We start from the raw sequence: 2,861 nt of genomic DNA on the forward strand, positions 1-2,861 counted from the left end.
CGCGTCCTGGGCGCACTTGAGCACATCGGCCTGCGAGCCAATGACGATGAGGTCGTCGCCTCGGTGGCGGGCACAATGACGGTGTGCGCGACGACGGCGATGTAGCCGTCAATGTGGCAGCCCAAGTCGATCTTGACCCAGTCGCCGGCCTTGATCGTGGTCGTCTCGTTCGGGAGCGGCGAAAAGTGGCACACGACCTCGTTGACGCTCACGCACGTCGGGAAGGCAATGCCCTTCTCGACCTTCTTGGACTTGTAGACGGTCGCGGCGCGGGCCGTGATGATGGCATCGCCGAAGGCGCAGAGCTCGACGACGCTCTTGCCGGGCGCGAGTTGGCCGATGACGCCCTCGAGCGCCGACTGCGCGATCTCGGCGGCAAGGCGGTACTTGGTCACGACGTCCGTGTTGCTGCAGTCCTCGATGACCGGGGCGTCGGCCTTGATCTCGGCCGCATCGTGCTCGCTGATGTCACTCATCTTGGGGTTCGTACTGGAAGTGGGAATTTCGTCGACTGAAGCCAAGCCACTCGCTTCCCAAAGCTGCCAGCCACTCTTTTTTCTGGGGTCCCGGACCGGTTTGCTTTTGAATTCGCACTGTTACGCTTGGTGTTTGTATACAACATTGAATTTGGGTATTTTTATTATGCATTTCCTCAGAGTATTTTTAGACGGCGGCCGTTTTGCACATGGGCGACGCAGAGTATTTTAATAGCTTGGGATTTGTATGCAGAGCCATTTAAATCGGAGGCAAAAAGTTGGGTGCGCCCAGCGTCAACCGAATCGAACGCGCAGGTGCGCGATGAGCTGGCAGCACGAGAGGCCAGAGCGAATGATGGTCGCGCCAAGACTGCGGATGACGGTGCGCTTGCAATGGCAGCAAGAACGCTGCATGCATCTTCCATTGGCCTCGCATCCGAGTGCCACGAGCAACTTTGTCTGGCCGCCGACTCTAAACAATAAAACAGCTTTGAACGCAGAGGGGATCGCTGTGCAAGGACCTTTGAGCATTTTGTCGTGCCTTGATACACCAGGGACGGAAAAAAAGTACGTAGTATCAGTATGACGTAGTATGACGAGTTATTAACAGCACCGACACCGATAACGAGCAAGTCGAAAAGACAGGATCCGACCGGGTATCGAACCCAGTGATGATGGTAGCACGTGCATCAGTGTGCTGGTGTGTTTATTATTTAACGACGATTGACTATCGACCAGAAGACCAAAGTTCGCGCCTCAAACCAACTAAAACGGACCTCCAGCGCAACCACCTCGACCACTAGGCACTTTGCTCGTTCTATTGAATTGCATACAAATATGCAGAGAATGGGCGTCGACGGAAATATATTTCTCGTGGCCAATCAAACCAACATCGTCAGGCGGGACGCGCGCCATGAACGATCTCGTGTCGGCTTGTGAGGCCATTTTGTAGCAACCTAGAGCACCGCCGTTGTACATCTGCACGGGCACCCAAGGCATCTCGCCGCTGCCGGTCGTGAGCGTGGAGAGACTTCCGGACGCGTTGTCGTGGCCTGTATCGAGTACCCAGCACGGCCAACTCGGCGCGCTGTACGGCAAGGCCAGTGTCGTGCCCGCCGCCGACATCTACATCGCCAATCAGAGCGCGTTGGAAGAAGCCCTCGTCCAAAAGGTCGTGCACAAGCTTTTGTTGACGCTCGGTGTTCGCGCCTCGAACGTCGGTGCCGTCTTGTCGCACCTCTGCATTGACTCCGCCGGGTCCATTAAACCCCTCCGCGCCTCAACAGGCTGCATTGCCAATGCGTTCGGGACACTGATCGTGCTGCTGCCGTCCGACCACACGGGCGGCGTCCTCACGTTCCAGCGCCACGAGCACGCAATCACGTTGCCGCAGAACGCTGCCGAGCGACCGAGAGGCTTCGACGGTGTCTTCATCAACACCACGATTACGTCGACGCCCATCACGTCCGGACGCCGGCTCGCACTCGTCTTTGGCTTGACAGGGGTTCACGAACCGGAGCGAGGGCCGTCGCGGCTGCCGCTGAACCGAACCGGTGCGGCCGCCAAGGTAGCGGTCCTCGCCGCGCGACTGCTGCCAGAGTGCCACCGCATCGCGTGCAGCCTCGCGTACCTCTGCCCAGCGCCAAGCGACGTTGGCGATCCTTACGCAGACTCTTTGATTCCGCGCCTGCGACCTCGGCACAAGTACCTCGTCCACATTCTCGTGGCCTCGGATGCCTTTGACATCGCCGTCGTTCGGTTTTTGACGGAATAGGCACGCGACGACAGGTGGTCCGACTTTCAACATTCGTGCGGCGCTCATATCCTGCGACTAGCGAGAGCGACGACCCAAGTAGCGGCGAGGACAGAGCCGACGTCGACAACCACGTCGCCGCATTCGAGTTCCATCCGTCGTGCAACGTGCCGGATTTGGTAGCCAAGCGGCTCGTCAGCGTCTCTGCCCACACCTTCCTCTGCGAGGGCGGCCATAATGAGCTCGTGCCCGTAAGTGCTCCCTCGGAGATGGCGCTGCTCTTCTGGCCCAAGCGATTCCGGGCCGGCATCGTCGGCATGAAGACCTCCATGGCCCTCCTTTGGGAGGACATTCTGTCGCGCCGAACGATGCACCCGTTGGGGCTCGCAAGTGCCCGGGAACTCGTCTTTTGGACCATGGCTATCTTCCACGCAATCGCCTCTCTCGACTTTTGCGACGAGCGGGCTGGTACCGCGCGCGACGGCCATGCAGCCGCCATGGGCGACGTGCTCTGCGCCTTCAACGACGACGAAGTCGCTGCGCACTTTCTCAGCGCCGCGCTCTCCGTCTCGCCGAGAGGCGTGCCTTGCCGCCGCATCGCGCTCACCGACGCCGTCGTCTGCGTCCGCACA

General features: G+C 59.6%; 1 protein-coding gene across 1 annotated transcript in view; it reads right to left on the reverse strand.

The window, feature by feature from the left end:
- Positions 1–476, reverse strand: part of SPRG_20806 (hypothetical protein) — a gene marked incomplete at both ends in the record, with an annotated part of 1,583 nt that extends 1,107 nt beyond the window's left edge. The window contains one exon of the mRNA XM_012349035.1: positions 46–476. Within this exon, the coding sequence (XP_012204425.1) occupies positions 46–476 (431 nt within the window). The remainder of the gene's footprint in view (positions 1–45) is intronic.
- Positions 477–2,861: the final 2,385 nt, after the last annotated feature.

Source organism: Saprolegnia parasitica (genome assembly GCF_000151545.1).
Source record: "Saprolegnia parasitica CBS 223.65 unplaced genomic scaffold supercont2.49, whole genome shotgun sequence".
Lineage (NCBI taxonomy): Eukaryota > Oomycota > Saprolegniomycetes > Saprolegniales > Saprolegniaceae > Saprolegnia > Saprolegnia parasitica.